We start from the raw sequence: 13,671 nt of genomic DNA, 5'->3' as shown, positions 1-13,671 counted from the left end.
TCACAGAGCTGCCAGCACTATTGAGAGGATATGGATTTCATCCTTAAAAAATGACTCCTAAGTGTAAATGTCTTCAAACCTTTTAGTCTGATTGACATGACGGTGGTAATGGAGGTGATTGGGCTTTATTTGACCTATGGATTTTATGGCACCCAAAGCGATCTTGGAGGTTGTTGTATTGTAATGGTGTTTTCATTCTTGTTACTGTCTTCGTAAGTAATTACCGGCTGCTGTATTTTGTGCTGTCAGCAGAAACGTGATGCATTTTGTACTGTATCTTTTGAAAGGTTTTATTGCGTACATGTTTCAGAAGCTAATCTGGTGAAGATGACTGAGTTGTAGGGATGCACCGTGTCAATGTGTAACGTGTTAAAAGGTCAAGTGTGTAGCAATTAGGGGGATCTATTGGCAGAAATGGAATATAATAGTACAAGCTGTTCTCATACACCGTTTGTAGCTACAGCTAGTTAGTAGTATAGTTTTGTTGCTTAAACTTTAGTAGTTTTGTTGCCTAAACTTTAGTAGTTGTGTTGCCTAAACTGAAGTAGGTTTGTGACATAAATTGAAGTAGTTGTGTTGCCTAAACTTTAATAGTTTTGTTGCCTAAACTGTAGTAGTTTTGTTGCCTAAACTGAAGTAGTTTTGTTGCCTATACTGAAGTAGTTTTGTTGCCTAAATTGAAGTAGTTTTGTTGCCTAAACTGAAGTAGTTTTGTTGCCTAAATTGAAGTAGTTTTGTTGCCTAAACTTTAGTAGTTTTGTTGCCTAAACTTTAATAGTTTTGTTGCCTAAACTTTAGTAGTTTTGTTGCCTAAACTGAAGTAGTTTTGTTGCCTAAACTGAAGTAGTTTTGTTGCCTAAACTTTAGTAGTTTTGTTGCCTAAACTTTAATAGTTTTGTTGCCTAAACTGAAGTAGTTTTGTTGCCTAAATTGAAGTAGTTTTGTTGCCTAAACTGAAGTAGTTTTGTTGCCTAAACTTTAGTAGTTTTGTTGCCTAAACTTTAATAGTTTTGTTGCCTAAACTTTAGTAGTTTTGTTGCCTAAACTGAAGTAGTTTTGTTGCCTAAACTGAAGTAGTTTTGTTGCCTAAACTGAAGTAGTTTTGTTGCCTAAACTTTAGTAGTTTTGTTGCCTAAACTTTAATAGTTTTGTTGCCTAAACTGAAGTAGTTTTGTTGCCTAAATTGAAGTAGTTTTGTTGCCTAAACTGAAGTAGTTTTGTTGCCTAAACTGAAGTAGTTTTGTTGCCTAAACTTTAGTAGTTTTGTTGCCTAAACTTTAATAGTTTTGTTGCCTAAACTGAAGTAGTTTTGTTGCCTAAATTGAAGTAGTTTTGTTGCCTAAACTGAAGTAGTTTTGTTGCCTAAACTTTAGTAGTTTTGTTGCCTAAACTTTAATAGTTTTGTTGCCTAAACTTTAGTAGTTTTGTTGCCTAAACTGAAGTAGTTTTGTTGCCTAAACTGAAGTAGTTTTGTTGCCTAAACTGAAGTAGTTTTGTTGCCTAAACTTTAGTAGTTTTGTTGCCTAAACTTTAATAGTTTTGTTGCCTAAACTGAAGTAGTTTTGTTGCCTAAATTGAAGTAGTTTTGTTGCCTAAACTGAAGTAGTTTTGTTGCCTAAATTGAAGTAGTTTTGTTGCCTAAACTGAAGTAGTTTTGTTGCCTAAACTGAAGTAGTTTTGTTGCCTAAACTTTAGTAGTTTTGTTGCCTAAACTTTAATAGTTTTGTTGCCTAAACTGAAGTAGTTTTGTTGCCTAAATTGAAGTAGTTTTGTTGCCTAAACTGAAGTAGTTTTGTTGCCTAAACTGAAGTAGTTTTGTTGCCTAAACTGAAGTAGTTTTGTTGCCTAAACTTTAATAGTTTTGTTGCCTAAACTTTAGTAGTTTTGTTGCCTAAACTTTAGTAGTTTTGTTGCCTAAACTGAAGTAGTTTTGTTGCCTAAACTGAAGTAGTTTTGTTGCCTAAACTTTAATAGTTTTGTTGCCTAAACTGAAGTAGTTTTGTTGCCTAAATTGAAGTAGTTTTGTTGCCTAAACTTTAGTAGTTTTGTTGCCTAAACTTTAGTAGTTTTGTTGCCTAAACTGAAGTAGTTTTGTTGCCTAAACTTTAATAGTTTTGTTGCCTAAACTGAAGTAGTTTTGTTGCCTAAATTGAAGTAGTTTTGTTGCCTAAACTGAAGTAGTTTTGTTGCCTAAACTGAAGTAGTTTTGTTGCCTAAATTTAAGTAGTTTTGTTGCCTAAACTGAAGTAGTTTTGTTGCCTAAACTGAAGTAGTTTTGTTGCCTAAACTTTAGTAGTTTTGTTGCCTAAACTTTAATAGTTTTGTTGCCTAAACTGAAGTAGTTTTGTTGCCTAAATTGAAGTAGTTTTGTTGCCTAAACTGAAGTAGTTTTGTTGCCTAAACTTTAGTAGTTTTGTTGCCTAAACTTTAATAGTTTTGTTGCCTAAACTTTAGTAGTTTTGTTGCCTAAACTGAAGTAGTTTTGTTGCCTAAACTGAAGTAGTTTTGTTGCCTAAACTGAAGTAGTTTTGTTGCCTAAACTTTAGTAGTTTTGTTGCCTAAACTTTAATAGTTTTGTTGCCTAAACTGAAGTAGTTTTGTTGCCTAAACTTTAATAGTTTTGTTGCCTAAACTGAAGTAGTTTTGTTGCCTAAACTTTAGTAGTTTTGTTGCCTAAACTTTAGTAGTTTTGTTGCCTAAACTGAAGTAGTTTTGTTGCCTAAACTGAAGTAGTTTTGTTGCCTAAACTGAAGTAGTTTTGTTGCCTAAACTTTAATAGTTTTGTTGCCTAAACTGAAGTAGTTTTGTTGCCTAAACTTTAATAGTTTTGTTGCCTAAACTGAAGTAGTTTTGTTGCCTAAACTGAAGTAGTTTTATTGCCTAAACTTTAGTAGTTTTGTTGCCTAAACTTTAGTAGTTTTGTTGCCTAAACTTTAGTAGTTTTGTTGCCTAAACCTAACCAAGTTGTTTCCTGTGAGGACGTAATTTTATTTTGAAAAGACTGGAGCGAAAATTGATACATGCGTCACGTTTGTGCTCTCTAGTGGCTCTAGAGAGGGCCATTTGTGTTTTTGCATCAGCCACCGTAGTTCTCCTACACGCTTGACACATCAAAATAGTGGGAGTTGGTTGCAATCTGCAACCTCACTGCTAGATGCCGCCAAATCCTACACACTGCACCTTTAACAGCAGATTTTGTTACCTTTGGACAGAGCCAGGTTAGCTGCTTCCAGTCTTTATGCTAAGCTAAGATAACCGACTCATGGCTTTAAATTTATATTTACCTCACAAACAGGAAAGTACTATTGATCCTCTCGTCTACTCCTCTGCAAGAAAGCGAATAAGCATATTTCCCAATGCTGAGCTAAAGTGCTGAATGGACTAACAGACCAGCTCTCTAAATGTTTTCTTGTGGTCTCTTCTTTCCTGCAGGGATCTCCGTCAGCATCTCCACCTTCAGCCTCGTGGCCATTGCTATCGAGAGGTACAGCGCCATCTGCAACCCGCTGAAGTCCCGCGCGTGGCAGACCCGATCCCACGCCTACCGCGTCATCGCCGCCACCTGGGTGGTGTCACTGCTAATCATGGTGCCATACCCGGTGTTCAGCGCCCTCAAGTCTTTCCCCAAGTCCAACGGGACTGTAGGCCACATGTGTCGCCAGGACTGGCCCAGCGGGGAGGCGGAGCAGACCTGGTGAGTACTGGTGGGACTACAGGGATGGGCACATTCAGTCATGACAAAATCCATCATTCATCAGACGTTTCCGTCTGTGAAAACTTTTTTAAAGATTTGCATAAAAATAATTTGGTGGACGTGCCTCCATAGCAGGAGTCAGTTAGTGAGGTGAATACAATCTGCTCGGCTTTGGATGCGGATAAACGTGGATACTCTGATTTACATGCAGTGTAATTGTGTAATTTACATATGCATTATCAAGCAGGAAGTCGCTTCATTTTTTTTGAGCCGTGCAATCACACCACTTTCCACTGATTGCTTGCAATTGGAAAAATAGATTGCATGCTGATTTGGTCATTTTGGTAATATAGCTCAAATTTCATGCACAGACCTTCAGCGCCTCCACTGTTCTCAGAGCAGTAAATTGAGTTTTGTAACTGTGCTAGTTAATCCATGTGTTCTGGAAAAAGGTGTTTGTTGTAATATATTAGTTTGACCAATTTCTGTAACAAGTGTCGAAGTTAATACATTTTGGCAATGCTAAGTGCCTTCTAGACACTCGGTATCAAGCAGTTGAAGGTGCAGTGTGTAGGATTTGCAGATTGCAACCGACTGAGTACCCCTCTGCTCACTCCTCCCTTTCCATGACTGCGGTAACGTGAGCCGCCGAGTGTATAACCGTGGTGACGCCGTTCACCACGCTCAGAGGTCACCATAATGACACTACTTTAGGAGCAACCATGGCCTTCAGGTAACAAAAAAAAGCAAAAAGCTCTCTCAACTTGTGATTTTTAGGTTGCTTTAAAACTAAAAAACCTAAAGAATCCATTGGTACCAACCATGTCATACTAGCTTGTCGCCAAGGAGGTTAAATAACGCTCCAAACTTACACTAAATGTTGGCGAGGAAACACTGGCATGGCCATTTTTAAAGTTTTTTTTATACTAAATGCAGTACTTATGCAGGTTTCTGGACAATATTTGTCATTGTTTTGTGTTGTTAATTGATTTCAAATAATAAATATATACATACTTTTGCATAAAGCAGCATATTTGCCCACTCCCATGTGGATAACAGTATTAAATACTTGACAAATCTCCCTTTAAGGTACATTTTGAACAGAAAACATGTGCGATTAATCACGATTAACTATGGACAATCATGCGATTAATTGCGATTATGCTGGTGCGACTGCGCCTTTACTGTATTTTCTCTCTACCTACCCAGGTAGAAATGCAAGTCCAGCTAATGATGGAGAGAAGGCTCTTATATTCTTGTCATTTTAGGCTCAAACTCCTGGGCTGAAGCTGTAAAAGTGGAGTCTAAAAAAATGAATGAAATCATTAAGTGTTTTTTTTTAAGATGAAAAAGGTGACCAGACTGTTGAGGAATAATTGGAGACATGATATGAAATGGATCAGTTTTCTCGCACCAAAAAAAACGGAGACGCTGGGGCACAAAGTAGAGACATCATTAGACAAAAATAGTCTGCCCTCAGCATTTATGCTGCGAGGATGCATGCAACCATAATTTTAAACGAACATGATTGTTTCTCTGCTCCTGCCTGTAACACTGAAAAGGATGGAAGCTCATCTAAAATATCAGGAGGGAAACAATTATTGCTGGATTGCTCGGCGTTGGGAAAGCCATACATCCATCTACATGCCCTCCGAGGACCGATACGTGCTGCTTTGCTTCGTTGCGAAAAAGCCCCCCCAAGTAGACGGATTCGCTGCCAAGGACGAGATATGTTAGAGCATCTTGGGATATACTACTCAGGGATTTTCATAGACCATAAACATAAGGTGCTGCAGGATGGCGCAATTAAAATGCATAAGAACATGGCTAAACCTTGTCCGTCTCCCTACTTGACAGCCTTTTGTGGTCGAACGCTTCTCAGTCTGTCTATCAAACTGCAAAGCTTCTCTGGGAAAGACGAGGCAGTGGGAGACCAGTTAATTAGTCTGCTCGGCGAGAAGGAGGAGGAGGAGGAGGAGGAGGAGGAGGAAGAAAGTCGAGGCTCAGATGTCAAAAGTCCAGATGTGTCACTAAGTATGCGGACCTTTCAAGTTTTAATTCACAGATCCATCTTCGCCCATCACGACCGTCTTCTAAATTGCAGCGGGGTTAGGGGTTAAAGCGTCGGCTGAGAGGAGATAACACCTTTTCCGTCTTTTTTCTTTTGTGCACCTAATGAAGCGGCGCACGGAGTTATTGAAGCGTCCATTTTTAGTCTGATATGATGAGCAAATGATTTCAAGACACGTAAAAGAGCCATAAAGTGGTTAATGGACCAATTTCTGTCACGTCAAAGACAAAGTTAATGATTTTTGTAATTATTCTCATGGTGCGCATTGACAATTTCACGCAGACTGGAGTTTATATAAAAAAAAAGATTTGGCAGCATAAGTACTCTGGAGGGATGAATAATCTCACCAGTTAATAAAGACATTTTAATATGACACAGATAACATTATGCATTAAAGAGAAACCTGGTTATCCCTGTATGAGATATATTTATAGAGGTATTTAGGTCGTAGCGGGCTCAGTTTTACAGCTAGAGTGAAGATACTGGTATCATATGAAACTAGAAAACCTAAAGAATCCATCGGTGCCAACCATGTCATAGTAGCTCATCGTGAAGGAGGTTAAATAACGCTCCAGACTTACGCTAAGTTTTGTCGAGGAAAAACTGTCATGGTCGTTTTCAAAGGGGTCCCTTGACCTCTGACCTCCAGATATGTGAATGTAAACGTGCTCTATGGGTACCCACGAGTCTCCCCTTTACAGACATGCCCACTTTATGATAATCACATGCAGTTCGGGGCAAGTCATAGTCAAGTCAGGACACTGACACACTGACAGCTGTTGTTGCCTGTTGGGCTGCAGTTTGCCATGTTATGATTTGAGCATATTTTTGATGCTAAATGCAGTACCTGTGAGGGTTTCTGGACAATATTTGTCATTGTTTTGTGTTGTTGATTGATTTCCGATATAATATATACATGCATTTGCATAAAATAGCATATTGGCCCACTCCCATGTTGATAAGAGTATTAAATACTTGACAAATCTCCCTTTAAGGTACATTTTGAACAGATAAAATGTGTGATTAATTTGCGATTAATCAAGATTAACTATGGACCATCATGCGACTGATCGCGATTAAATATTTTAATCAATTGACAGTCCTAATATATATATATATATATATATTCTTGTAATTCTTGCGTCTTTCTCTTTCTCTGAGAATATTCCAAAATGGTGCGTTCAAGCTCGTAATAACGTTATCATGATGTAATCTCGTTACTAATTATTAGTAATGCTATCATTTATGTTATTCCAACATTGTAACATTTTATATACTATATATATATATATATAAGTATTTGTTAATTTTTAAGATATGATTTGTAAACTTTAAAGAAATTGTTTGTAAACCATCTATACACGTTATTTTGATGCTATTAAATGGTTAATAATAACTTTATAAAGTATTTTTAAACATTATTTAAATAGATAGTTAATACTCTGTCAATGGTTAATAATTTGTTTCTGGTCCATCAATCTATGTAATGTTTATAGATGTTTTACAAAAGATTTCTTAAAGGTTTACAAATCATTTAACAAATACTTAATATAGCATATAAAATGTTATAATGTGTGCAACAATAAACTGTTAATAGTTTACTAATGTAATCAGATTGTAATTGTCATCGTCTCTTATCAGCTATGATACAATATAGAGTTTATAAACATATCACACAAACTAATGATAAAATAACAGAAATTATAGCATTACTAATAATTAGTAAACATTATTAATTATCATTTTGTTATCTGTCAATAGTAAAATAACTATTAAATAATTAAAATTTAAAATTTAAAAAATGTAAAAAATTAATTAACTATTGATTCACCATTTATAAATGATGGTTATTATAAAGTGTTACCAAATTTATTCAACATCATCGTATATTATTTATTATCAACTCGCGCAATTCGTTCAGTTTTATCAAATTTTACTTTTTCCATACATCTTTTCTAATGCGATTGCAAATTAAAAACATATGACGGCTCCTTGCAGAGTTTATTTGTAGTCGTGTTTGTAGTGCAGAAACTTTAACACGTGCATATCATTCTTTGATGATGAATATAAACCGAACACACCTGTCCTGGTTGATAATCACGGAGCTTTCAGGTGATGTGGGAACCGTCCAAAGAGGGAGCTACGTATGAATATTCATCAAGCCGTCCATCTGGGTTTCCCCCTTGAGGCAAAACAAGCACAGATATCCACCAGATTTTTTTGGTGTTCCCGCTCTCCTACATGCTTTTGTCTAGCCGATTTTCCACAGTATCAAACAGCAAGCTGATGAGAGGCTCTGACTGAAGCCGTTGTTTTAATGAGAAGTGAAAGAGCAGGGCCGTGCAGAGTTCAGACGGTTGCCCACGAAGACATTAGAATATCACAGAATGAATGAAACTTCCTTTCCGCTGTCGCTTTCATGTGCTGACTGATGTGCGACGCAGACATCGGTGGTTGAGAAGAGCATACTGTGATTATGACGAATCAAACGGGAGATGGTAAAGGTTTATTACCATCAAAGTGACACCTGTAGTTCTATTTATCTTATTTATTCATGGTTAACTCTTTCTGTGTTTTACTATAATTGTCCTTTCAGTTCACTTCACGTGAAGGTTTTATAGTATGTAATATACGCAGAGTGGTATCAGCAGTCACATACGGACACAGGCTCCGAGTCCTTTGAATTATGTACACTGTTGTCGACATTTTCTTCAGTTTCTTTACTCAGCTCAGTACTTTTTCTTTGAGGTGCCATCAATCCAGGCGCTCGAGAGAGAGAGAGCCATGATCATTATTCTTTCTGTGCCAGCAAAATGGAACATTTATGATCATAAAACAGCCGCGTACACAGCCCGGAGCAGCTCCAAATGTCTCGCAATTGTCATATTACAGCATATCTAACAATGTTTACTCGGCAAAATGTAATTTCTGAAATGCCTTCTGAAAAAACATTTCTTTCTGTCATGATATCAGGCGGCAACCTCCGGGGTCTGAGAAGTGAAGCCAATGCTGAAGTGGCTTAAACCTGCATTCTCTCTAACAGCCAGCAGGGGGCGACTCCTCTGGTTGCTAAAAGAAGTCTGATTGTATAGAAGTCTATGAGAAAATGAGCCTACTTCTCTCTTGATTTATTACCTCAGTAAACATTGTAAACATGAGTTTATGGTCTCAATCTCTAGTTTCAAGTCTTCTTCAATACAGCATGATGTTCATTTAGTAAATTATGGTCCCATTTAGAGTCAGATAGACCGTAAAGCAGGGGATGCTTTAGGGCGGGGCTACCTTGTGATTGACAGGTCGCTACCACAGCGTTGTTTTAGGTGACCCTAAAGGTTACAATTTACAATAACTTAAAAATAAGATGGCAACGGCCAAAAAAACAAGATATCGACGGCCAAAAAGCCAAACTCGAGGCTTCAACGGTAGTCCACAAACCAATATGTGACGTCCCGGCAACTATGTCTACTTCTTATATACAGTCTATGTGTGTTATACAGACCCTTTTAAAGCCAACGTCATGATTATGTCACGGTGTTAGCTGGAGGCCAAACAAAGGAAAGACTGGAGGCTAAAGTTACACATCTATAGTGTCATCTTGCTGTTGTTGGGTGCCAGAGTCGAGATGTCACAGACATTTGAGTGATTCGAGGCTCTAGCGAGCTACAATATCGGCGAAGCGTTTTCAGAGATGGAGAGAAAATGTCATTGGCCGAAGGGGTCGACTAATCTAGTCCCATTGGTTAATGTTAACTTTCTCAACAAACACTTGTGATCCTGACATGAGTGACATATCGAGAGAATCTTCAGCCATTGTTAAACAAACAAGCCATGTGTACTGTCTATAGTAGGATGTGCTGTATCCGTATGAGGTCCAGTTGTTTGTTACTGTGTAAACTGTCAGTTTGATAAGGTTGTGTTGAAAACCTTTCCTTGGTTAAACAGGATGGCTTACCTTCTTAAAGAACGTAGTGTGTTGTAGTGTTGCACCTGCAGCGGTCTACTGGTCCAACTGGTCGAACTAGCTCGCCTCATTCGGCAAACTATGGGGGCCAAACGTGTCCTCCTGTTGAGATGAAGACATGAATTTGAAGAACATCATGTTTGAGCGCAGAGCAATTTGTTAAATCAATCATTTTAATTCATTTGCATCTAAAATTGGTAGATATATGCAAACGTTGCAGCAGCAAAAAGGCCCAGAGTGGTAAATAAAAACAGTCCAAAAGGAGGTAGAGCCAGTAGAGGGAAGGTTAAACCACAGGATGCTGAGCAGCCTGGCTCCAGGGAGAAGCTGCAGAACTGGCCCGGGATGCTGCGGTACCTTTTGCCAGACACAATGGGTGGAAAGAGGGCTGTCGGAAGGGGTCAACCATCTGCAGGGCCTCGAGCACGGCTCCAACAAATGCATGAAGGTGTGTGAGGAAAGAAAAGTTTCTCAAGTTCACAAGCAGGATATCAGCCGAAATAACCCAGTACCAAATTGCAGGGTTTAAGGGTGGTATGGTTTATTTGTTAAGCCCTTTTCACAAGCAAGTTTTTCCGCCAGTAGCTGGAGAATCTGATGTGTTTGGTTTGTTTTTGAGGGCTGATTCAACTCCCTTTCCCCCTCTCTGTGTGTGTTGTTCATCTCTTTCCATTCTGGCTGCTTTTCAGGTATGTGCTGCTGCTGTTCACTCTGTTCTTCGTCCCGGGAGTGGTGATGATTGTAGCCTACGGTCTGATCTCCAGAGAGCTCTTCCGAGGCATTCAGTTTGAGCTGGGCCCGAGCAGAGAGACCGCCAACACCGGTGAGCTCCATCATAAATTCAATCCAAACTTCAACAGGCTCTCTGTTCACATCGATTTACTTCACACCGAGGAAGAAAACATCTATTTCACTTTTTATATCCCTGAATTACTTTAGAAAGAGGCAACAGCAGGATTTCTCAAAAGTCTGGTTAAACATGAAAACTGAGGAATAAATACACGTCAGTTTTAAAGTTTGTTTCTCAGGCAAACCGTTTATGACTGCGAAGGAGATTTGTTTGTTTTGCCTCAAGCAGTAAATGACATATTTCGTTGCTACCTACAGGTTCTGCACCTGTTACACCCAAAAATAGACTTCTTCTCAGTTGTCCTACTCTACTTGGTTTCATGCATATGTGGAATTTCTGCTGGTATTTCCCATAGAAAAGGAAAAAATCTGTCCTTTAGGTGCTGTTGTTACTGTGTGCATCAGGAGCACCAGTTTCCATGGAGTCTTGTGTATGATTCATCAAGGTTTAAGCGATCTGAAATAGCCTTCGGTAGTTAATCTATTCCTTAACATCGTGCTTTATTCCTTCGAGATGCGGCAAAATCATGAACTTCCATCCTTGGCATTTAATCCGTTTCTTTTGTGCCTGCTGTAATGATTCCTCCCGTTCACACTAGACATTAAAAGATCCTTTGATAATTGGCATTTACATTATGTTAAAGTTCACCAAGGCTTTCCAAAGGTAAACTTTCTGACCCTCCACAGGCCAGAAGAACGGTGTAGGAAGGGTGTTTTGGCCTCACAGTTGGTATTTCCCATATAAAAGTAAAAATCTGTTACATATAGCTGGACTATGGTCCCTTTAGGTGAAGTATAACTGTTGTTACTTCGTGCATCAGGAGCACCAGTTTCCATGGAGTCTTGTGGATGATTCATCAAGGTTGAGATGATCTGAAATAGCCTTCGGTAGCGACTGTTAATCTATTGCTTTATTCCATCGGGATGCAGCAAAATCACGAACTTCCATCCTTGGCATTTAATCCGTTTTTAGTGCCTGCTGTAATGATTCCCATTAAAAGATCCCTTTATCCTTTAATACTTGGCATTTACATTAAGTTGAAGTTCACCAAAGGTTTTCAATTTTCTGACAGGCCAGAAGAACGGTGTGGGAAGGGCTGTCCCAGGGTCCAACGATGACGACGACGGTTGCTACATCCAGGTGTCTAAAAAGCCCACCTCCGCTGTGGAGCTCCCGACCCTCTCCGCCTCGTCCGCCGCCGCCCAGGCCAAAACCGAACGCGCCCGCAGCAACACCTCGGAGGCCAAGCTGCAGGCCAAGAAGCGAGTCATCCGCATGCTGATGGTGATCGTGGCGCTCTTCTTCATCTGCTGGATGCCCCTGTACTCGGCCAACACCTGGAAGGCCTTTGACCTGAGGTCGGCCTCCAAAGCCCTCTCGGGAGCGCCCATCTCCTTCATCCACCTGCTGTCCTACAGCTCGGCGTGCGTCAACCCCATCATTTACTGCTTCATGAACATGCGCTTCCGCAAGGCCCTGCTGTCCACCTTCGCCTGCTGCTGCCGCAACCGGCTCTGTCGCTGGTGTTGCAGGAGGAAGGGGGGAGGGGAAGACGGCCTCGCCGCCACCTCCATGGCCACGTCGATGGCCACCTCCATGTCCAAGTTCAGCTACACCACCGTCAGCACCACCGGCACCTGCTGAGCCTCGAGGAGAGCCGGGTGGTCGGTGGCTGTCGGAGCAGCGGTTACTTTGTGCACCATCTGTTTTCTTCAATCTTCATCTTAATATGCTATGAGTCATGCGCTGAGTAATATCCCCTTGCCCTCGTTTATGAGGTCTTTTTAAAAGGTCTCCTTTAAATTCTGTTTGCATGGTTGCAGAATGGGAGGCGGGCAAAACGCCGTTTTCAGTTTGGTGACATTTTTTTTTCTTCTGTTTAATTGGCAGCATCCGCTTTGTTGCATCCTGAAGAGAACATCAAGTGCCTGTGCTCGTTGTGTGGCTTCATTTGTCACGGTAGTTTGTTCACTCGCCAGAGGACATATCAGTGAAAAACTACGACTTCTGCGTACTTGTAAATACTGTCTTTATGTTCTTACTGTGCCAAAGGTAAATGTACTGTGGAACAATGAGGACTCATTACCTCAGTAATGATTCAGTATGGATTTCAGCTGCTCTTGTGTTAAATGTGGTTTCATCTTCATTCATTCAGGGTTTCTCTCTCAGTTATCAGAATTATTCTACTGAAGGCTAAACTATGGATATCATTGGGTCCCTAATTTTTAAATATTTCAACGGCAAGAAGTTGTTCTATTTAGTCCAGCTTTTTCTGGACGAGCTCCTTGCTTTGCTCTGACATAGTGTTTCGCTCTTATTGAGTTATGTTTCATCATTATTATTTCTGCAAATATACAAACACCAAAATTCATATATTCAGGTGATTCTTCTTAGTAATAACTTTTTGGACCAATTTGCGGCACTGCTCTTATTCCGGCCGATAAGGTGCATCTTTATCTTGATGATAAACATCTGAGGAGTGTAATTTAGCCGTACTTCTTGGCATGCGTAAAATGAGAAAGCCTGGTGTTTAGAATGAGGCAGTTTTCTTGTGTTGATCCACCATGTAGCATAACAAACTGGGATCAAACAGGCTCCGTCATGGAACTTAAATCTGCTACACCACTGCTGCAAATGTATGCTGAATACTGATGCAGACATTAACATCGGGATGTGAATTATTAGAGGAAGTGCAGTAAGTCCATTCATCCATGAAAGGCTGATTGCACCAGCTAGTTGCTCCGGTCTGCCCCTGCTACAAATGGCATGGAGAAGTGCTTTAGTCAAACTCACCTTTTCTGCTCAATTATCTCTGTGGTCTCTTTTATGTACTCTCTCTGCCTTCCGCTGCAGTGCTGCCAATTACTCTGAGCATTACCTAAGTACAAAGACCCCCGTTTCCCCGGCTTAGACTAACGAGGTGTTTCTCAGGGACCCTCTCCTCGCCTGCAGTGCGCATCTCACGGCTTCGCTTTTGTAAAACCGAGGACAAATGGCTTTGCTGACGCGCCGCATCTGAGTCCTTCAATTCTTTAATATTAACAACAACAACAATCTTGATTTAAATAGCATCTTTCATTCAAAGAACTGAGCTC

At 39.9% G+C, this 13,671-nt stretch overlaps 1 protein-coding gene across 1 annotated transcript in view; it reads left to right on the top strand.

Moving 5' to 3' along the window:
- The window catches only part of cckbra (cholecystokinin B receptor a), a 38,328-nt gene extending 25,216 nt beyond the window's left edge, over positions 1 to 13,112 (top strand). The window contains exons 3-5 of the mRNA XM_037761753.1: positions 3,433 to 3,694; positions 10,416 to 10,549; positions 11,649 to 13,112. Coding sequence (XP_037617681.1) covers positions 3,433 to 3,694; positions 10,416 to 10,549; positions 11,649 to 12,220 — 968 coding nt within the window. The 3' untranslated portion in view covers positions 12,221 to 13,112. The remainder of the gene's footprint in view (positions 1 to 3,432; positions 3,695 to 10,415; positions 10,550 to 11,648) is intronic.
- Positions 13,113 to 13,671: the final 559 nt, after the last annotated feature.

The sequence above is a fragment of the Sebastes umbrosus genome, chromosome 24, assembly GCF_015220745.1.
Source record: "Sebastes umbrosus isolate fSebUmb1 chromosome 24, fSebUmb1.pri, whole genome shotgun sequence".
In the NCBI taxonomy this organism is placed as follows: domain Eukaryota; kingdom Metazoa; phylum Chordata; class Actinopteri; order Perciformes; family Sebastidae; genus Sebastes; species Sebastes umbrosus.
This window is presented reverse-complemented; position numbering and strand designations above follow the sequence as displayed.